Source organism: Somniosus microcephalus, chromosome 8 (assembly GCF_052327205.1).
Source record: "Somniosus microcephalus isolate GS21.2 chromosome 8, FLI_Smic_1.0, whole genome shotgun sequence".
Lineage (NCBI taxonomy): Eukaryota > Metazoa > Chordata > Chondrichthyes > Squaliformes > Somniosidae > Somniosus > Somniosus microcephalus.
The window spans coordinates 146,943,947-146,966,383 of NC_140994.1; the positions used below are offsets into that span (position 1 = coordinate 146,943,947).

The 22,437-nt window shown below is 44.1% G+C and overlaps 1 protein-coding gene across 8 annotated transcripts in view; it reads right to left on the minus strand.

Annotated features, from left to right (window-relative positions):
- Positions 1-13,456: 13,456 nt before the first annotated feature.
- LOC147113856 (CXXC-type zinc finger protein 5-like) overlaps positions 13,457-22,437 on the minus strand; it is a 32,066-nt gene continuing 23,085 nt past the window's right edge. For all 8 annotated transcript variants that reach the window (XM_085995232.1, XM_085995228.1, XM_085995224.1 and 5 more), the window contains one exon: positions 13,457-16,344. In XM_085995232.1, the coding sequence (XP_085851358.1) occupies positions 16,300-16,344 (45 nt within the window). In that variant the 3' untranslated portion in view covers positions 13,457-16,299. The remainder of the gene's footprint in view (positions 16,345-22,437) is intronic.

A 22,437-nucleotide genomic window follows, 5' to 3' on the forward strand; every position in this document is an offset into this window, starting at 1 on the left:
GGGGTAGGCCATGTAGGACAGAAATGAGGAGGAATTTCTTCACCCAGAGAGTGGTGAACCTGTGGAATACTCTACCACAAAAGGCAGTAGAGGCCAATTCATTAAATATATTCAAGAAGGAGTTGGATATATTTCTTAAGGCTAAAGGGATCAAGGGGTATGGGGAGAAAGCAGGGACCGGGTACTGAATTTGGATGATCAGCCATGATCGCATTGAATGGCGGAGCAGGCTCGAGGGGCTGAATGGCCTACTCCTGCTCCTATCTTCTATGTTTCTATGACAGGTAGAATGACTGAGTGCTTCAGCCAACTTAATTTTTTACTCAATTTTCTTTCTTGATTTCTCTCCTGAAAGTCCATCACTAAAGTACATAGGCACCAGTTTCCCTCTAAAACTCGTCAAAGTGACTGCTCTTCATGTCTGAAAGTCATTCCACCTGTCATCATTCTTAGTCCTATCCTTAATCCAGATTGAAGTTCGTGCCATGGGCAGGCAGACCAGTGTTGAGAAAAGGGCCAACAGTATTGACACTTTTTTTTTTGAAACTGGACAGTGAGTACCCATAATAACAGCAGAAAATGCTGGAAAAACTCAGCAGGCCAGGCAACATCCGTGGAGACAAATTAGAGTCAACGTTTCGGGTCGAATCCCTTTATCAAGACTAAAGAGGCACAGGGAATGAAATAGATGAAGAGGCCGGGCTGGGAGAGAACAAAAGAGAAGAGACATTAAGAGGTATTCAAAATGAGACAAGATGGTGATAGGACTAGTGGAGACAAAAGACAGCTCTAGATTAGGTGTGAAATGCACTGGCAGAATGGGAGACAGCTGCCATGTGGGAGAGAGGAAAAAAAAGGAAAAGGGGGGGGGGGGGAGGGGAAAAAACCAAAACAAAGGTGTGGATGAAAAATATAAGTAAAAATGTAATAGGGGCCGAGGTTATGATCTGAAATTGTTGAACTCGATATTGAGTCCAGAAGGCTGTAAAGTGCCTAATCGGAAGATGAGGTGCTGTTCCTCGAGTTTACGTTGAGCTTCCGTGGAACAATGCAAGAGGCCAAGGACGGTGAGGTCTGAGTGGGAATGGGGCGGTGAATTAAAATGACAGGCGATCGGAAGCTTGGGGTCACCCTTACGGACTGAACGGAGGTGTTCCGCAAAGCAGTCACCCAATCTGCGTTTGGTCTCCCCAGTATAGAGGAGACCGCATCGTGAGCAGCGAATACAGTATACTAGATTGCAAGAAGTACAAGTAAATCGCTGTTTCACCTGGAAGGGGTGTTTGGGGCCCTGGACAGTGGGAAGGTATAAGGGCAGGTGTTACATCTCCTGCGCTTGCACGGGAAGGTGCCAGGCGAAGGGGAAGGGGTGCTGGGGGTGATAGAGGAGTGGACTAGGGTGTCTCGGAGGGAGCAGTCCCTATGGAATGCTGAAAGGGGAGGGGAGGGGAAGATGCGTTTGGTGGTGGGATCACTTTGGAGGTGGCGGAAATGGCGGAGGATGATCCGTTGAATTTGGAGGCTGGTGGGGTGAAAGGTGAGGACAAGGGGAACCCTATCGTGGTTCTGAGAGGGAGGGGCAGGGGTGAGGGCAGAAGTGCGGGAGATAGAACGGACATGGTCGTGGGCCGTGTCAACCATGGTAGAGGGGAATCCTCGGTTGAGGAAAAAGGAAGACATGTCGGAAGCACTGGTGTGGAAGGTGGCATCGTCGGAGCAGATGCGGCGGAGACGGAGAAACTGGGAGAATGGAATAGAGTCCTTACAGGAGGCGGGGTGGGAGGAAGTGTAGTCCAGGTAGCTGTGGAGTCAGTGGGCTTGTAGTGAATATTGGTCAATAACCTATCCCCAGAGATGGAAACGGAGAAGTCGAGGAAGGGAAGGGAAGAGTCAGAGATGGACCATGTGAAGGTGAGGGAAGGGTGGAAATTGGAGGCAAAGTGAATGAAATTGCCTAGTTCAGGGCGAGAGCAGGAAACGGTACCGATACAGTCATCAATCGGAAAAAGAGGTGAGGGAGGGGACCCGAGTAGGACTGGAACAAAGAGTGTTCCACATATCCCACGAAAAGGCAGGCATAGCTAGGACCCATGCGGGTACCCATAGGAACACCTTTGATTTGGAGGAAATGAGTTGAGTTAAAGGAGAAGTTGTTCAATGTGAGAACAAGTTCAGCCAGGTGGAGGAGGGTAGTGGTGGATGGGGACTGGTCGGGCCTCTGTTCAAGGAAGAAGCGGAGCGCCCTCAGGCCATCCTGGTGGGGGATGGAGGTGTAGAGGGATTGTACGTCCATGGTGAAAAGGAAGCGGTTGGGGCCAGGAAACTGTTAAAGTGACGGAGGGTGTCGGAAGAGTCGCGAATGTAGGTGGGAAGAGACTGGCCAAGGGGAGAAAAGACAGAGTCGAGATAGGAAGAGATAATTTCCGTGGGGCAAGAACAGGCTGAAACGATGGGTCTACCAGGGCAGTCCTGTTTGTGGATCTTGGGAAGGATATAGAAGCGGGCTGTGCGGGGTTGGGGAACAATGAGGTTGGTGGCCGCGGGGGGGAAGATCTCCAGAGGAGATGAGATCAGTGACAGTCTTGGAAACGGTGGTTTGATGTTCGGTAGTGGGGTCGTGGTCCAGGTGGAGGTAGGAGGTGGTGTCGGAGAGTTGGCGTTCAGTTAGGTAGAGGTCAGTTCGCCAAACAACAACAGCACCACCCTTGTCAGCAGGTTTAATGACAATGTCAGGGTTGGATCTAAGAGAATGGAGTGCTGCAAGTTCAGAGGGAGGTAGGTTGGAGTAAGGTCAGAAGTGGGGATGTTCGCTGATGATTGCACTGTTCAGCACCATTCGAGACTCGTCAGATACTGACGCAGTCTGTGTCCATATGCAGCAAGACCTGGACAACATTCAGACTTGGGCTGACAAGTGGCAAGTAACATTCACACCACACAAGTGCCAGGCAATGACCATCTCCAACAAGCGAGACTCTAACCATCTCCCCTTGACATTCAATGGCATTACCATCACTGAATCCCCCACTATCAACATCCTGGGGGTTACCATTGATCAGAAACTGAACTGGACCAGCCATATAAATACTGTGGCTACAAGAGCAGGCCAGAGGCTGGGAATTCTGCGGCGAGTGTCTCACCTCCTGACTCCCCAAAGCCTTTCCACCATCTACAAGGCACAAGTCAGGAGTGTGATGGAATACTCTCCACTTGCCTGGATGAGTGCAGCTCCAACAACACTCAAGAAGCTCGACACCATTCAGGATAAAGCAGCCCGCTTGATTGGCACTCCATCCACCTTCAACATTCACTCCCTCCACCACCGGTGCACTGTGGCTGCAGTGTGTACCATCTACAAGATGCACTGCAGCAACTCGCCAAAGCTCCTTCAACAGCTCCTTCCAAACCCGCAACCTCTACCACTTAGAAGGACAAGGGCAGCAGACGCATGGGAACATCACCACCTACAAGTTCCCCTCCAAGCCACACACCATCCTGACTTGGAGCTGTATCGCCGTTCCTTCACTGTCGCTGGGCCAAAATCCTGGAATTCCCTTCCTAACAGCATTGTGGGTGTACCTACACCATATGGGCTGCAGCGGTTCAAGAAAGTGGCTCACCACCATCTTCTCAAGGGCAATTAGGGATGGGCACTAAATGCAGGCCTAGCCAGCCAGCGACGCCCACATCCCATCAATGAATTTAAAAAAAGTGAGGGGAGCAGAGAAATGGAGACGGCCGATGTCACGGCAGCAGTTAGCGATGAAAAGATCTAGAGAGGGTAAGAGGCAGGGGGAGGGGTCCAGATAGAACGGGAATTCTGAAAGCGGGAGAAAGGGTCAGTCGTGCGGGGGGAAGACTCCTGGCCAGAGAAGTGGGCACGGAGATGAAGGCGGCGGAAAAAGAGCTCAACATCGTGCCGAGCTCGAAATTCATTGAGGTGGGTGCGTAAGGGGATGAAGCTCAGGCCTTTGCTGAGGACTGATCGTTCGGGGTCAGAGAGGGGAAGGTCAGAGGGGATAGTGAAAATGCGGCGGGGTGAGATTGGGAGAAGGGGGGTCAGAGGAAAGTGAAGGGGAAGAAGGTTCTGGAGGGGCGTTGGTGTCCAAGAGTTGATGAAGCTTGCGATCCTTGACATCGGAAAGGAAGAAAAAAAGTTTTTTGTTGAAGCGTCGGATGAGTCGAAGGATGAAATGGAACTGTGGACCCGGACAGCTTTGAGATAGAGTGCGCCGGTGTTGCCGAAGAGAAAGATCGAGAGTGTTCATGTGGCGCCACATGGCGTTGAGTGTGGATCTCAAGATGCGGCAAGAGCAGTAGTTTGAGGAACCCATATGTGAATACCCATAGTTTGTGGAGGGCATCATACACGAGTCTGATCCTGTTTCACCTGGCATCCACACAAGCATGCTTCAAGTAGGAGTTGTTGTTTAGGAGCAGGAACTCTTGATTAATGCTAATTGTAGCACCCTTACACATGCCGTGTCTTAGGTTAGTTAACTCAGCAGAAACCAGGGATGCAACCTGGACTCTTATTGGTCTGTGTGACTCAGACACGGAGGCGGGAAATTGGTCCGTGCTGTGCCCGTTTTTCGGGAGCTACTTGGACTATTACGACCCCAATATGGTGGCCAGGAAATGTGTGCACATTTCTAGCTGGAAGCGTACCACCCGCCATATTGGGTAAGGATAAAACAAGAGACATCCTTTGCCCATGCCTGAAGCCGGTGTTAGGACCTCGAATATACACATAAGGGGCCGAACATTTGTTTGAAGCCCCATTCTGTAAGATTGCTTTGCCCTGAAAAAGTCCACACCATTGCCGCTTGCACTCAGGGAAACTAGCCATAGGGAACACCATAAGGTAAGTAACTTACCTGAACATGGAGCTGGGAGGAGCAGGCGTGTTCCTTCCGACTGTTGTGTTTTGAGTTTTGCTTCAATTAAGTTTGTCCCAGTTCCCGGGTGTTACCTGAAGGGGGTGCTGGGGGGCTCGGTTTTACTTTGTCTTTCACTTTCAGTTTTGGGTTCTGCCATGCAATGTGCTGTAATGTCCACCCATTTACTCAGTAAATAGTAAAAGGTACATTCCGTCTCCTCTATTCATTACTGTTCGGTCAAGATGCAATACCGACCACACATTAATGTGTAACATTTGCATATTGATTTATCATTGGCCCGCAGGCATCTGTAAGGAATAACTATTATTCACATGTGATCACATGCTGAGTTGTCATTGGCCTGCAGGCATCTGTAAGGACTGCTATTGTTTTGGAGGACCCAGGGTCCGGACTCCATCTTGTCCACACGGTGCTGTACTGATGTGAGTAAGCACAGACCTGATGCTTCATTAAAAGAGTTTAAACTGTAATACTCCGTTGTCCTGCAATTTATTATTTTTGTACAAAGTGTGCAAAACAAGACATAATGGACCTGATAGTCGCTCCCAATCCCCTCCTCCAGCCATTGCCGCCGCTCCTGACCCGATACTCGATTCCCGATCTCCCCTCTGCTCCTGACCCAACCCCCGCGATCCCCGACACCCGCAATCCCTGACACTGACCCCCGGCAATACTTACTCTAAACTTGGAATCCTCTTCACCGGCGAGCTCTTGATGCTGCGCCGACAACACTGAAATGGGATTCGGGGCCCAATATCTGGAGAGCCTCGGGCCTCATGATTCAGGCGCAGGGGTTGCGAGTTATGTCCCTCCCCCACGTGCCCTAAAACGGTCAAGACTCAGTTTCTAGGTCGGAGACATCATCATGGAACAATTTGGGAGGGTGTAGACAATTTGAATTTAATAATCGATTCAAGAAATGATTCATGGATCTCTTTTAGAATGATTGAAAGGCACTGAATGTGATACATGGTAAAAGGAAAACCTTCCTGCAATTTACCCAAAATTTTAGCCACCACTTGCCCTAATCAGAACCAATTTCAATGTTTTACAAGTAAACCAATTATAGAATTTACTGAATCTAATAACCCAAAGCACAAGAAGAATTATGCTATGGTACTGAACATTTTCCTGCTCATTTATGAAAGCAACAGAAATACATCTGTTGCTGAAACTTGGCAAAAACTGAAATAGGTTTCAAGGGGGACTATGTAGGAAATGATATGGCAAAAGATTACAACAGGTGAGAATTCAATTCAACAGGCACATTTCCTGTTTCTGCCTTTAAACAAAATCTTGTGTCTTTTGACTGACCATTTGACTGTAGCAGTTTATAGAACCACAGAAATTTCAGTACAAAAGGAAGCTATTCAGTATAGTGTGTCTGTGGCAGTTTCCACACTCAAGTACCTACTGTAATCTTACTTCCCTATTCTCTCCCTGTACCCTCAAAATATTTCTTCAAGAATTTGACCCTGAGCTTCCGACCCCATATCCGTTCAATCACCAAGACCGTCTACTTCCACCTCAGTAAAGTTGTCCATCTCCACCCCGCCTCAGCGCATCTGCTGTTGAAACCCTCATCCATGCCTTTGTTACCTCTAGATTTGATTATTCTAATGCTCTCCTGGCCAGCCTTCCAAATTCCACCCTCCATAAACTTGAGTGCATCCAAAACTCTGCTGCCTGTATACTAACTCGCACCGAGTCCCATTCACCCCTCACCCCTGTGCTCGTTGACCTACATTGGCTCCTGGTCTGGCAATAGCTCACTTTTAAAATTTTCATCCTTGTTTTTAAATCTCTCCATGGCCTCTTCCCTCTCTATTTCTGTGACCTCCTCCAGCCCTGCAACCCTCGGAGATCTCTACGTTCCTCCAATTCTGATCTCTTGTGCAACCCTGTTATTAATCGCTCAACCATTGGTGGCTATGCCTTCAACTGCCTAGGCCTTAGTTTTGGAATTCCCTCCCTAAACCTCTCTGCCTCCCTATGAAAAGGAATGTCAAATCCTAAAAACCTTTAGCAGGAAAAAAATTCTCATCTCTGCCTTTATGCTTCCAGTACTAATGCTCCCTTGTTACTGATTCATCTCTCAAAGGAAGTAATCTTTTACTATATACTCTCGACTCTCATAATTTTTAATGCTAGATCTCATTTAACCTTCTCTGCTCAAGTGAATTCAGCCCCAGTGTTTAAGGGGGGAAAATTTGGTTGTTTTGTGCCTCCTGTTAGCACCTTAAGAGGGCGCTAATGGGATGCAAAGTAACTATCGCCCGTGCGAGGCGGTGTTTGCGCCGCTCACGAAATTGACCAGACATTTTGCGGTGGCGCTAAACACTACCGCTGCGATCTCCTGCGCCCGCAGATCGTGACGTCAGTCGAGCATGCAACGCCCCGGACCGGATATTGAGTGGCACCCCGTCTTACCGCCTGCTGCTAGCAACGACAGGTTGAGGGGAGCGTTTTGCAGTCGGGAAGGGACTGGGGGAGCGCTATTTAAAGGCGGCCGGTTCCTGCCTTTATTTTCAGTGAAATTTTTGCGCCACGCATTCTGAGTGAGAGAGAGAGACTGCAGGAGATATTCAAAGCTGTGTTGAGGAGTTTTGGGTACTGAGCGGCACTTTGCAGGTTCTTTTTGATTTGATCTTCCTTGCATCGATTTAGAAGAGACTATGGGGGGTGCACTCTGAGCTCTTTCCCTGGGCCTCTCCATTGTTCTTTCCAACAGATTTGATGTACAGGTCTCTCCAGGCCGAGATTCAAGGCTGCAATGAGCAGGGTGTGGATGGAGAGCAAGAACGACCCTCCCCTTTAAGAAATGGCCGGCGCCAGTGTGTCTGTGTTCCATTGCTGACTGACATCACAAGCTTCGCCAGTGCTCTGAGTTAGCGCCTCGCTCCTCGGCTTTAGCACCTTAAGAGAGGTGTGTAGCGCCTGATTTAGCGCTCCAATCACCTCCAGGGGCCAAGTTTGCAGTCGTAGGCGATCATTAGCGCCAGGCGCTAAAATTTTGCGCTCGGCCGATAATCGTGCCCCAAACGTGGCAAAACTGAATTTCTCCCCTTAAGTCTTTTATCATAACTATATCTGCTCATCCTTGGTATCTTCCTAGTTAATCTACATTGGATCTCTTCCATGGCTTTGGTATCCTTTTTATAATGGGGGTGCCCAAAACTGTACAATAATTTTTTTTATTCTTCATTCACGGGATGTGGGCATCGCTGGCAAGGCCAACACTTATTGCCCAGCCAGCCCTATTTGCCCTTAACGGAGTGCCTTTCAGAGGGCTGTGGGTCTGGAGTCACATGTAGGCCAGACCAAATTTGTTTTTAATTAACCGAATTTAAATTGCCCAGCTGCCTGTGGTGGGATTTGAACTCATTTCTCTGGCTCATTAGTCCAGGCCTCTAGATTACTAGTCCAAAACCACTATGCTACCGTCCCCTTATTATTCGTGGCCTAACCAATATCTTATGCAAATTTATCATCTCCTTACTTTTGTATTTATTACCCTTGTCTATAAACCCAGAATACATTTTATTTTTGTTTAAATGATGCATATTTACTTGGGGCTCTTGGTGGGGGCCCCCATATATGTCTATAGAGTCCTTGGGCATAGGATTTTTTCAACCAAAATTTTAAATGGATATTGCAGTCTAGCAAAACATATATAGCGTTGTGATATTATCACGATAAGCCATTTTTAAATGAAATAAGTAAAATCAGTTTTATTTAGTTTAAGATGGGATTGCCCAAAAAGCAGTCAGTAAAGAGACATGCAACAGTTTATATATTCAATAACTTGCATTTATATAGCGTCTTTAATGTAGTAAAACATCCCAAGGCGCTTCACTGGAGTGTTATCAAATTTTTTTTTTACACCAAGCCACTTGAAGCGATATTAGGACAGATGACCGACAGCCTGGTCAAAGATGTAGGTCTCGGAGAGTTGTAGGGCTGGAGGAGGTTATAGGTATAAGGAGGGGTGAGGCCATGCAAGGATTTAAAAACAAGTATGAGTGTTTTAAAATCAGGGCATTGCCAGGCTACAGGCAATAAACCAGTTTTAGCAGAATAAATGGGTAAGTTTAAACTTTCAGTACTCAATTGATTTTCTCAGGATGCATGGCTTCACGAAAATGTGAAAAATTATGTTCCAAACATGATCAGATTAGGCTGTTACTAGGGTAGCAGGGATCAACAAAAGGAAGTATATATAGTCTACACACAACTGATACCAACCGGCACTATTTACCCTTATTTTCTGCCAAATGCACAGCAAAAAGCTACAGCACAGAACAAAAAAAAATCACAGCAGAATGTATACAAATCTGTACTTTCTAGTAGAGAAAAAAATCTTCGAGAGAGATTATGGCCTGGAGTTTCCACTCAATTGCGTTGGTTTTTTCGGCGCAATTCGGCTGAAATCAGCGCAAATGAGCGCAGAATTTTAGGCGCAATGTGTGTTCAGTGCAACTCGAGTTTCTGCAATCTTTTGTGCTAATTTAAAAAACATTTCGCTGGAAGCAGGTCCCTCCCACAAAATTGGCCACGCCCCCAGAGTGAATTAATTACCATTGGGAATTTCCACTAATTGCGCTCGTTTGCAGGCCTTCGAGGGAGGCGCCAAAATTTAAGCTGGTTCTGTGGACGCAAGGACACTAAACAGTACATTTTAGAAGCTTTTAGATGTGATTTTTGTTTTAATTTACTAAGAAACTGACTAATGTCCCCCAATATAAACTAGAAAATAGTTTTAAAGTGGATTTCAGTAATTTAAAATCAGGTTACTCAGAGGTAATAATTGACACGAGAATAAAAATGCTTATTTTTTGTGATAAACATATTTTCAGCTGTTTTAATCAAACTGCACCAAGTTGCCACTTTATTAAATATATGAAGGAAATTTTTAAAGCAAATTTTTTCTTTAAAGTACATTTTAAAACGCTGCCCGATTGTGCTGGTTTTGTGTTCGATGATATGCAAATGAGTTTGAGTGGAATTTTGGGGGGGGGGGGGGGGGGGGGAGAAAATCACTTGTCAAAACGGGCACAGTTTTAGGCACAATTTGCGCCAGAATTGGCAATTGTGCCCAAAGCGGAAACTCGACCCATATATTTGCATATACATGTCTGTACATTTAATGGCCCAGAAATTCGGGTCCCAACGCGTGATTACTTGCTGGGTACTCACGTGTAGGCCCAACGAAAGTGCCGGTTTCATGCATGCACTGCGCATGCGCGGGAAACCGGCACTTCCGTTCCCTTGAAAGAAGGGGTTGACAGGTGGAACGTGTGCGCCAGAGAGGCTGCGCATGCACATCGAACTTACGTTTTTTTTCCAGGTTTTTCCGGGAGGGTCAGTCTCCAGCAGTTACACTTTTAAAAAGCAGGCGCAAGGCCTGCTTTTAACAAGGTAAGTGGTGAATTCATTAAAATTAAAACATTTTTTCCACAGGTTTATTGTTTTTAAATACTTTAAAGGCAAGTTTATTTTTAGCCCCGTTAGAAAATGTAATTAATTTTTTCAAAAATTTAGTTTAAAATAGTTATTTCATGTAATTAATTATTTTAAAAATGTGATTTAAAAAAAAAATGTATTTGAAGTTTTAGTGATGTTTTGGGGCTCATAGTATTTATAGGTTTGACAGCTCTTCCTGTCAAACTTATGAATGAAGCATTCCCTGTTACCATTGGCCTCCATGGCCCACGTGATCCCAGGGGACGCTTCAAACTAACTGCGCTCCTGGGATACGCAAGCACTGTGCGCTGGCAGTTGGAGGAGGCCCAGGATCGGAATCCCATGCGGGCCCACAGCTCACCGGTAGGCACGCTAGGTAAATGCAGGTCAGGGGCTTGCACCCGCGGGAAGCCCCCGACCCGAATTTCTGGGCCATTGAAATTGTTCATTCTAAAAAAACAAATTAGGAGACAACGTTTCATTAAAACTTTCACTGACTGCCTTTGATCACACACATAGATTGGGAATTAAGTTACCTTCGTGTATTGGCTTAGTTGACTCGATGCATTAAATTCTATCCATTTCATTCACAAATGCAACATAGTTGGGAAGACTAACCACAGTGAAAACAAATAAAAGGTTAATGTCTCGAGAAAGAAAGAATGTACATTTATATAAATGCCTTTCATAACTTCAGGACATCCCAAAGTGCTTCACAGTTAAGTAAGTACTTTTGAAGTGCAGTTGCTGTTGTAATGTACAACAACAACAACTTGCATTTATATAGTGCTTTTAATATAGTAAGAAGCAACTTAAAGGAGGAGCGGTAGAGAGATGGCAGGGTTAGTGAGGGAATTTCAGAGCTTAGGGCCCAGGCAGCTGCAGGCACAGCAGCCAATGGAGAAACAACTAATATCGTGGATGTGCAAGAAGTCAGAATTGGACGAGCGCAGAGATCTCGGAGAGTTGTGTTGGAGGAGGTTAGTGAGATTGGGAGGGTAGAGGCCATGGAGGGATTTGAAAACAATGATGAGAATTTTAAAATCGAAGTGTTGCCCGACCGGGAGCCAATGTAGGTCAGCGAGCACAGGGGGTGATGGGTGAACGGGACTTAGTGCGAGTTAGGATACGGGCAGAGTTTTGGATGAGCTCAAGTTTACATAGGGTAGAACGTGGGAGGCCGGCCAGGAGAGCATTGGAATAGTCAGATCTAGAGGTAACAAAGGCATGGATGAGGGTTTCAGCAGCAGATAAACTGAGGCAGGTGTGGAGACGGGCGATGTTACAGAGATGGAAGTAGGTGGTCTTGGTAATGGAGTGGACTTGTGGTCGGAAGTTCATCTCAGGGTCAAATAGGGCACAAACTTTGCGAATGGTCTGATTCATCCTCAGACAGTGACCAGTGAGAGGGATGGAGTTGGTGGCTAGGCAACGGAGTTTGTGGTGGGGTCTGAAGGCAGTCTTGACAATATTTAGTCGGAGGAAATTTCTGCTTATTACACATATATTTCTCTTTGGTTATTCAAAGTCATTAAACTATTTAATGTATGTAACGTGAGTTAGGTATAATTCAATACTTTTTTTAAAAACTAGCTTATCATATTTTTTTTTAAACAACGGCCCTGATATTTACGGGGATGTGGGAGGGAGCGGAGGATCGTACTTCCTTGGGAATCCAGAAAGGATGGGGACGCAGAGGTCCTTCTGGGACCGGGAGAAATTGCCAGGTTGGTGAGGGGGGGGGGGGGGTCGGACCAGCAATCAGGAGGGAGAGGGGGCCGGGACGGTTTGTGGGGGTGGGGGTCAGCTGATCACGGCTTGGGGGCCGGGGGAGAGCACTCCTGCTCCTCTTGGCTCACAAGCAGTGCTATAATTAGCACTTACCTGCCGGATCCAGTTGCTCCCACCTCCCTTTAGCTGTCGGGTTTCCCAGAGTCCTGGGAAACCCAGTCGGCCAGCGTTAAATTTAAATCAGTGTGAAAATATCACGACCCGAGTCTCATTTGAATATTAGAATTAGGGACCCGTCTCTCCAGAGCGGGTTCCTCCATGCCGGATATCCGCCGCAGTTAAACCGTAAGTAGGCCCATTGGGGTCGGGTTTCATAAATTTCCGATTTAAACTCCCAACCCGCTCCTGCCCAACGTGGGGGGGTTAAAATTACTCCCAATTAAATGACAGTTTGAGAGAAGTCAGAAGAGTATTGTGTATATTGAAATAATTAAATATAATAAAAACAAGATAATTTAACTGTATAACCTCTGTTCAGGAGTGTAGCAATTATTTTGTTATTCTCCTTTAACCGCCACAGAATAGAGTTTTTTTTTGACTTAAGAAAATGACAAAAAGTAATGGCAGCATATATTGGCTTAACCCTTCCATATTAGAAGCCCTTATTACAAATTTGCAAAAGGATGTTTAATTGGAAACATTCGGTACTTAAAAGGTTTTAATGCAAGACATGCACGGTGGCATAGTGGTTAGCACTGTTGCCTCACAGCGCCAGGGACCCGGGTTCAAATCCGGCCTCGGGTGACTGTCTGTGTGGAGTTTGCACATTCTCCCCGTGTTTGCGTGGGTTTCCTCCCACAGTCCAAAGATGTGTGGGTTAGGTTGATTGGCTATGATAAATTGACCCTTAGTGTTAGGGGGATTAAATACGTGGGGTTACGGGGATAGGGTGGGATATGTGTTGGTGTAGGGGTTACGGGGATCGGGTGGGATATGTGTCAGTGCAGGCTCGATGGGCCGAAATGGCCTCTATCTGCACTGTGGGGTTTCTGTGATTCTGTGATTCACAGAACTGCAAACAATATTTAATGCCTCATGAGAGCATAACTGTAGGAACAAACGCCTCAGTCACCATCACCCTGGTAATGTTGCTCCCCAGAGCTGTAACAACCCTAACAAGATCACTACCAGACAGAAAGTAACAGCCATTTTCCACAGACACAACAGTTCATACTGAACTCACTGGTAATTTACTTTTGTCAGTATTTGCCTCGTTACGACTCTTAATATTCCATTCAAATACTTTAAGCGTGAATTTAAACCAATGTGAAAGCTAAAATGATCAAAAATGAGAAACTTACTAAATTTTACAGTACTTATTTTATTTGTATACAGAATTGCTACAGACGAGACACCATATTGCTGATGCATATAATTTGTTCCATTTTCTTTTGCTGTTTTTGCTTTAAACATACCAAACAAATCTTAAGACCAGTTTACAACACTGAAATGAATTACATAACTAGAAAAAAAAACTATACCCATAGATTTTGTGTGTTTCTTTGCAAATCCTGTGCATTGCTATCTCTCACAATATCTGGAAGGCATTTTTAGAATTAACAGAGAAAAAAATATTGGTGCTCAAGCCGAGCCAAAATAGCCAAGGGTCCTAAAATAGTGATTATTTCAAAGTAGCATGAATCCGGTCTATTAACAGATTTGTCTACATTGTCATGTGATTCACCCCGAACCAATACTGACTCCTATGAATCATTCAAAAACAGGTACATTCTTCGAATTTACAACAACCATTCTTTTTTCTCTGGCTTATCTTATGAGGACTATAAAACTTGTGTTTCTGGGAAACAAACATATTACATCATTTTTTTTGTGTCCAATGTTATATTATTCAAAAAGTGTAACAAAAAACATGTAGTATTCGTTTTGGATATGACACAGCAACAGTATTGGAATCATCACGGGTTAATTGTTTCTAGACCTTGGCTCTTGTCAGAGCTCATTTTCACCAGCTCAGCTTAGCAACCATTTGTAATGCCCATCAGCCTGCGATCTGTTTTTGCTTTAAACATACCGAACAAAGGTGACTGATGTCATCTATTTGGACTCCCTGAGGAGGTGCAATTTTTCTTGGGAAGTAGCGCAAAACAGGCAATAGCAAATCGGCAGCCTGTTTTACACTCCGCCCGATTTTCTTTTCCAATGCATTTGCTATCGCCCATTTTGCGCGGCCTTGCAAGAGAAATTTCATCCCCCCTGGGTTTCAGACAGAAAATGCTTACCGAGATCAGTGCTTTTCCAAAAAAGAATTTTGGCTCTGTAATTCTTAAATAGCACAAGTGCATGTATTAAAGGGTGGGTTTACATCATGCACACTGCTTGTTCACACTTCCTGGCTTCTGCCTAGCTGGCACTTCAACTGTCCTGTTCAAGAGTGAGCTCTGTGCATGCCTGAATATACACATGTCCAGAGCTCTCCCACAACAGTTGGTAATTTAAATGTCAAGAAAGCAGAGAGAGAGGGAACGACCCCTCTCTCTAAACATTTAAATTGAGGTAACGTGGGTTTACAAAGCACCCAGGGGATCCACTGCACTGAATTTACACTTCATGTGGTGTCAAATGGAAGCAGTGCGAGACTACCCAATCCAGAGTCTCACTCCACTTTGTTCTGGAATCAGATTGGACCCTTCCTCTGGATTTACACCGCATCGGCACGAAGCTTAAATCAGGTTGCACGGTTGCTACACTTGCAGTGTGAATGCAGCTTGAACCATATATTTTACTTAAAATTCTTTTTTGTGTCTATTTTTTATTATGTACTTTTACGTGGACAGGAATGGTAATACATTAGGGATTCAGTGCTCAATTTGGTGAGGTGCAATTAAGTTGCAGCTCCTGATTACATTCAATGTGTGCGTCATTTGTTTCAAAGTACTGTAGTTCTCTCTCAAAAATAAAGCACTGTTCTCCTTTCCACATAAGTTGTAGAAACAGAAATACCATTCTCTGCTGTTTTAAGCAACAAAGTACAATTTATCTGGCGTGAAAAGTATTTGCTTGCTGAAGAGTCCTTTCCACCACCCCTCCCCCCAGCCCCCCCAAGTATAGAGCCTTAATTCCTTGGTCACCTTTAAACCATTTCTGTAATATGCTGTGTCCCTAAAATGACATGCTTTTGTGATTCAACAGCCATGAGGTTTGACGAGATTTCACAAACAAAGGATTCCTGTGATCCACCTTGCCTAGGCGTCGCTGGGGCACTGATTTTCTTTTGCAGGCAATTAAAACAATTGTGTTAAGTGTATCTTTATACCAGAAGCAACATAAAGTTTGCTAGATCATGAAAAGCTAACCTCTCTAAAGAGCATTTCCAGAAATCAGTCTGCTCATCATAGGGGATGCCAAGTGCCACATGCAAAGTTATGAGCTGCAAAATTGAAATTTGACAGACAAAAAAACAAACACTAATTTTCCACACAAAACAGCCAAAAACAGCCAAATCATTACAAAATGCACCATGCAATAGGTGTGAAGCTGGTGATTTTACATGAAAACCAGTGGCTTAACGACCACCACAGAAGTGATGTTATTTCAGCAATTTACAAAAATGATGTTTACAAACAAAATTATGAAAATTATATTCTAGTGTCTACTTAAGTGTCCAAGACTACAATGTCAAGAGGTGCCATTATACAACGATCAACCCAATGACAGCTGGGGAAATATGCATTAAAATATAGAAGAAAGGTAGATTGGAAAAGGCATGTAATTTAACCATTGTGCTATGTCTAGAACAGTGTGTTCAGTCAACTAGTCTTAAAAGGTATCTGTAAAATTAACTCCCTAAACACTCCTAGCACCTTCCAACATACACAACAGACATCAACATCAAACACAAATAAAATCTGATTGTCCATACTCTGCCCATTTTGTCTTGGTACTGCATTTTACAGATTTGTTGGAATAGCACTGACACATTGTACAATGACTAAAGATATTCATTCTTACAACATAAAATTCACCTCCATAAAAATTGGAATGAAAGTTGCAGAAAGAGAGTTTTGGTTCTAAGAAAACACAGGGTGCGTCCATTTACTTCAGCCGACAATGTTTGCCTGAGACAATACAAGCAAGCAGACACATTGCACTTAATGACACAACTCTGAGAATTGCGTGCTCACATCTATTGGAACCATCGAAATGCTGCTCCTGAAGGAAGAATCACCTTCTGAAACCAGAAAAAAGAAAAGGGAAATAATTACCTAATATAAGAAATAATCAATAGCAAATGTTAACAATCGAACATGCAATATTCTTCATACGGCAAAGTGAAATCCTGTTATGTGCAATCGCTTAAGGACAAGAAGTTTTAACAAAACTAGACTTGATTGTACCAGGGTGACTACACAATTTCTCTCAGTAACCACCCAGATTTTTTTTATTTTTTTAAAAACACAAATTAGTACATAGGAGGCACTTACTCCAGAATGGGTGGCAAATTATCTACTTTTCCAGTAGCAAATCTATCACCAAACATCTGGATTTCTGACAAACAGACTGCACTGATCACCTCCTTTGGCCTCCACCAGAGGAAAACCAGGTGCTAATTCTGCTCATTGGTCAAGTGTATTGTTTTGGGTTGTTGATTTTTTTTTTTTTTTTTAATATGTATTAAATAAATGTGTTTAGACATAATGTTATATGATGCCCAGCTGGCCTCCTGTCCAATTATAGCTACAATGACTTAGAGTGCCTACTTCTTCATCAGTTACCTAGAGAAGATCAGTTTCTGTTTGGCTGCTACTAATGTCCCCAGAGTGGAAAACCAGATACTGTAGTGGGTCAGTACTTCCACCATCTCTACCTTTATCAATAAGCATTCCTTCTTTCCAAACTCCAAGGGGTTTGGAGTGAGAGAAATAATCTATGGTGAAGAGCCAAAATGGAGCTGTGCAACATGACCCCTGGTTACCACCAACAAGAAAATGCTGCCCATGGCAACAATCTATATTATTTTGAGCCTTCCAATTTTTCTTACAATCTTCTCCCCTTCTCATTCCTCTCAGCAGGCTGTCTCCCATATCAGGGAGAGGAGTTTTTAAAAATTTGTTTATGGGATGTGAGCGTCGCTGACAAGGCCAGCATTTATTGGCCACCCCTAATTGCCCTCGAGAAGGTGGTGGTGAGCCGCCTTCTTGAACCGCTGCAGTCCGTGTGGTGAAGGTACTCCCACAGTGCTGTTAGGTAGGAAGTTCCAGGATTTTGACCCAGCGACGATGAAGGATCGGCGATATACTTCTATGTCAGGATGGTGTGTGACTTGGAGGGGAACTTGGAGGTGGTGGTGTTCCCATGCGCCTGCTGTCCTTGTTCTTCTAGGTGGAAGAGGTCGCGGGTTTGGGAGGTGCTGCCGAAGAAGCCTTGGCGAGTTGTTGCAGTGCATCCTGTAGATGGTACACACTGCAGCCACGGTACACCGGTGGTGGAGGGAGTGAATGTTTAAGGTTGTGGATGGGGTGCCAATCAAGTGGGCTGCTTTGACCTGGATGGTGTCGAGCTTCTTGAGTGTTGTTGGAGCTGCACTCATCCAGGCAAGTGGAGAGTATTCCATCACACTCCTGACTTGTGCCTTGTAGATGGTGGAAAGGCTTTGGGGAGTCAGTTGGCGAGACACTCGCCACAGAATACCTAGCCTCTGACCTGCTCTTGTTGCCACAGTATTTATGCAGCTGTTCCAGTTACATTCCTGGCCAATGGTGACCCCCAGGATGTTGATGAAATTCGACAATGGTAATGCTGTTGAATGTCAAGAAACAGTGGTTAGACTCTTGCTTGTTGGAGATAGTCATTGCCTGGCACTTCTGTGGTGCGAATGTTACCTGCCACCTATCAGCCCAAGCCTGAACATCGCCCAGGTCTTGTTGCATATGGGCATGGACTGCTTCATTATCTGAGGAGTTGTGCAGTTCCGTGGAAGGTGGGAGCCCTGCAGTACCTTATCAAAGTGATGATTCTTCACATGAGAGCTTAATCAGTGGGTGTCGGCAGTTTGTGGAGGTGTCACAGTTGAGCGTGACCCCACCTAAATCATAGAAATTTAAGGCACAGAAGGTGGCCATTTTGCGCATCGTGTCTGTGCCAGCCAAAAAAGAGCTATCCAGCGTAATCCCACTTTCCAGCTCTTAGTCCGTAGCCTTGTAGGTTACGGCACTTCAAGTGCATCTCCAAGTACTTTTTAAATGCGACGAAGGTTTCTGCTTCTACCACCCTTTCAGGCAGTGAGTTCCATACCCCCTCCACCCTCTGGGTGAAAACATTTCTCAACTCCCCGCTAATCCTTCTACCAATTACTTTAAATCTATGCCCCCTGGTTATTGACCTCTCTGCTAAGGGAAATAAGTCCTTCCTATCTACTCGATCTATGCCCCTCAGAATTTTATACACCCCAATCTCCCCTCAGCCTCCTCTGTTCCAAAGAAAACAACCCCAGCCTATCCAATCTTTCTTCATAGCTAAAATTCCCCCAGTCCAGGTAACATCCTCGTAAATCTCCTCTGCACTCCCTCTAGTGCAATCACATCTTTTGTGTAATGTGGTGACTAGAACTGTATGTAGTACTCTAGCTGTGTCCTAGCTCATGTTTTGTACAGTTCAAGCATAACCTCCCTGCTCTTGTATTCTATGCCTCGGTTAATAAAGGAAAACATCCTGTATGCCTTCTTAACCACCTTATCTGCCTTCAAGGATCTGTGGACATGCAATCCAAGGTCCCTCTGTTCCTCTACGCTTCTCAGTATCCTACCATTTATTAAGTATTCCCCTGCTTTGTTAGCCCTCCTCAAATGCATTACCTCACACTTCTCCGGATTGAATTCTATTTGCCACATTTCTGCCCACCTGACCAGTCCATTGATATCATCCTGCAGTCTAGTTATCTTCCTCACTATCAACCACACAGCCAATTTTTGTATCATCTGCAAACTTCTTAATCATGCCCCCTACATAAAAGTCTAAATCATTGATATATGCCACAAAAAGCAAGGGACCTAATTCTGAGCCCTGCAGAACCCCACTGGAAACAGTCTTCCAGTCACAAAAACACCCGTCGACCATTACCCTTCGCTGCCTGCCATTGAGCCACTTTTGGATCCAACTTGCCATGTGGGACCTTGTAAACTAATAACTACACATAAACACTTGCATCTGAGGTCACTGGTAAGCACGCAAGAATCCAGGCTAATTTTCCTGTCCCCAGCCCAGGGATGCCAACCTAACCATTGTAGATTGGCTCCCTCAGCACAGTATCACACAGTTAGAGTAGCTGTAGCAAATTTTTTTTATATCACGATTGCATCAGGTTTCAACTGTAGTTAATTTCGCCAATAAAAATCCTTATTATTGTAGTCTTTGTATTCAACAAGCGATTTAGCTACCTATTGCAGTCCTGAAGAACTGATACATATTGTCCAAATATCAAACATACTTCCAACCCATAACGATGCTGCTCAATCTTAAATTCACCCAGAAATATAGATTACATGTTTAACAGACCTTTTATTTAAATATAAAAACAGAAAGTTAATGAGTAATCCACTTTATTTCTTCTAATGAGCTGTTCCCCACACTTCAGTGCTAGTTACGTAACAACAAAATTGTACTTACCCAAGAGATAACCTGTCAAGGTGATCCCTCCATAGGAGACAAATGCTACATAGGTGAAGGCATTTATCTTCTGTGACGGGCACTAAAGTCCAGCGCTAAATTGTTCCCAATCAGCTGCGTTTGTCTAAATATACCATTAAAAAAATGTGAAAGCAATGTGTTGCAGATCACTGTGGATGATACTGATATCATTTTGGTCAAGGACACTGCAAGAACTTTGGCGGTCTGGCCTTCAATTGCCTTAATAGGCGAGTTTGCTCTTTAGACAACAGCAGAGAGTAATGGATATCAATAGTCATCTGTAAACTCGGTGTGGAAATAGATTGGCCTATTTCTCCCTCTTTGTCGAAGATGAATTGGTCCAGAGATCTGAGTCCAGATTATCGATAAGCAGAAGAATGAAATGGACTCTCTAAAATCAGGCTGTACTTGAGTCCTGTCTGGAACATTGTACTCATTTGCAGAAATGCTGTGACCTCAAACTAGTGAATAAGTGTCCATTTAAAAGCTGAATAGTTCCTCAGTGCACTAAATCCACTGTGTTATAAACATATTTTATAATTAATTCATTCATGCTGCAGCATCCTTACTGTAAATAAAAGCAGCTGACCATGCTAGAGCCTGAATGGAAAGCATTCTCCTTCTATTAAAGGGCCAGCGTCACCATTTTCAGACAGCGTTAGTTCCTGGAACAGCCTACTGTGAAAATATTATTCAAACATCGCAAAGTTAGCCACAAGGGAAAGCTCTTAATGTAATCTTATTGCAGCATAAACTTCTGAAGTTTTCCTTCTAACTGCAGTTTAAAAAATAGTAAAGATGCAATTAACAATGCAATAATGCTGTTGTGGCACGGATTGTGTCACAGCACTGAAAAGGTGCTTTGCCTTGATAACACCACTACTTTAATATAATATTTCATTTTAGCATTCCCTTAATATCAGTAGTAAAAGTTTAATATAATAATAACATAGGTTTAGGGTGCTAAAGATGCCTGCAAGCAAGAACTGCTCAAGTTTGCCTAAAAATCAAAGTTTTTTTTAAAATCCTTTTCTTGCCAATTTCCCCCCTCCCCATCTTGAAAGAGGTGACTCCTCAGGGTTCCACTGGTACAGATTGCTCTTTGTCCTTGGCACCTTGTCCAAGTGGCTATTATTTGTGCATGAGCTTTAACAGCGAGTGCTGGTGGGCGATTCAATCATGGGAAGTACTTACCTGATCCTGACCTCACTTAATATCCACCCACATGCAATCCCAACAGAGGTTTGATTTCCCCCGTCTAACCCAAGGGTGCTGGAGTTATCTGTAGCACCCTCACTGAGATTAGCTGACTCAGCATAGACCGAGGATTAAAATTGGGACGTTTTCCATCCCTTTGCCTCAGGCACTCACTGAGCCACTGGCGGAGCCTGACAATGACGTTTTTAACATTAAAGAAGATGGGCCTCAAGAAAAGGTTCCATCAAAACTACTAAAATGAAGACAATTAGAAATAAACTTACCAAGGCCAGAATTCTGCTCCATTTATAGTTAATGGGTAGGGAAAATTGAAGAGGAGAGGACTGTTTTGTGAAAGTGAACTATTTTCTAAGAATGCACAATGCAACTTTCATTTTAGACAATTAGACACTGGAATATTATATCCTTATACTAGTACCGACCAGTATTGTAAAAGATTTGGAAATAAGTCATTGATAAAATTCAGTTGCTTCACTCGTCAATTGCTTTAGTTTTGATGACATAATTTACAGCAACCAAGGTAGTTTTCATAGATCCTTAACACACCTACTGGGTTCAATAGGGCAATGTTTGGTAACAATTATTAACCCTTTTTACTACCATAGTACAAGTACAACAATACGGGAATATGAAATAGGGAAATGCTTAATTATGAATCATAATAAATTTAGGAATGCACTGCACTAAGTACATATTATTAGGATGTACCATAGAATTAATCTATATAAACTAATCAGCACCTTTTCTTAAATCAAGTAGTGTCAAGGACATTAATAAGTATAAATTTTCAAATGATCTTTAATTAAATTTACCATAAAGTCCAATGTAACCATTGCAAAACAATCTTTCAAACCGTTCAGCTTTCACTTTTGTTTTAGTAATCTGGATAAACATGGCATAATTATGTTATTCCATGGCTCCCCCATAGTCCCACCAACAGTAATCTAGATTAACATCAGGGCCTGGAGTTTCCACGAGGTTGCGCTGTTTCCGCGCCCCCCCCCACCCCGCAAGCGCAATTCGCCCAAAATCAGCCAAACCAGCACAAAAGATCGTGGAATTTCAAGCGTAAATTACGTTCAGCGCAAATCGATTTTCCGTGATCTTTTCCGCTGGTTTAAAAAATATTGCGCTACAAGCCGGCCCCACCCACAAAAGTGGCCACAACTCTAGATTGAATTAATCACCATTGCTCGTTTCTGCTAATTGAGCTTGTTTGCAGACCTTCGAGGAGGCTCTTAAAATTAAGCTGGTTCTTTTGGTCACCTTTTAAAAGCTTTGCATTATACTTTTATAATTTATACTCAGAAACTGACTACGGTACACCAATATACCTTACTTAAGGAAGGATATACTTGTCATAGAGGGAGTGCAACAAAGTTTCACCAGACTGGTCCCTGGAATGGGGGGGGGGGGGGGG